The following is a 544-nucleotide window of genomic DNA, read 5'->3' as shown; positions in this document are numbered from 1 at the left end:
TTATCCAAACAAGAATATCTTGAGAAGATGAACGAGCTGCTCTCTGACAGAAATACATACGAAATCATTAAAAAAGATCCCACAAAAAAACTAACTGGCGAGGTGCGTACTCTACTGTCGAATTGGAAGAACAAAGAATACATAGATCACAAAACATACAGGGAATTATTGAACACGGATGGGTCGATTCCAAGGGCTTATGGGTTGCCAAAAATTCACAAAACCGGCTATCCTTTACGCATAATAGTTTCTTCGATAAATAGCCCGTTATACAACTTAGCTCAGTTTTTACATCTGACCATAAAAAACAGCATCCCGGAAGCGGACAGTCACGTCACCAGCAGTTTTCAATTAGTTAATAAACTAAAAGGAATCTGTTTGGATCCAAATGAAAAATTTGCCTCATTGGATGTGGTATCACTCTTCACAAATGTGCCCACGGACTTGGCTGTTAAATGCATTTCGGACAACTGGGAGGTGATGAGTAACAACACCACTATCCCACAAGTCGAGTTTCTAAATGCTGTCCAATTGGTGTTAAATT

At 39.2% G+C, this 544-nt stretch overlaps 1 protein-coding gene across 1 annotated transcript in view; it reads left to right on the top strand.

Moving 5' to 3' along the window:
• The first annotated feature begins 27 nt into the window (after positions 1-27).
• The window catches only part of LOC105449146, a 2,944-nt gene continuing 2,427 nt past the window's right edge, over positions 28-544 (top strand). The window contains exon 1 of the mRNA XM_011688147.1: positions 28-484. Within this exon, the coding sequence (XP_011686449.1) occupies positions 28-484 (457 nt within the window). The remainder of the gene's footprint in view (positions 485-544) is intronic.

The sequence above is a fragment of the Wasmannia auropunctata genome, unplaced genomic scaffold, assembly GCF_000956235.1.
Source record: "Wasmannia auropunctata unplaced genomic scaffold, wasmannia.A_1.0 LD336078.1, whole genome shotgun sequence".
Classification (NCBI taxonomy): Eukaryota; Metazoa; Arthropoda; class Insecta; order Hymenoptera; family Formicidae; genus Wasmannia; species Wasmannia auropunctata.
This window is presented reverse-complemented; position numbering and strand designations above follow the sequence as displayed.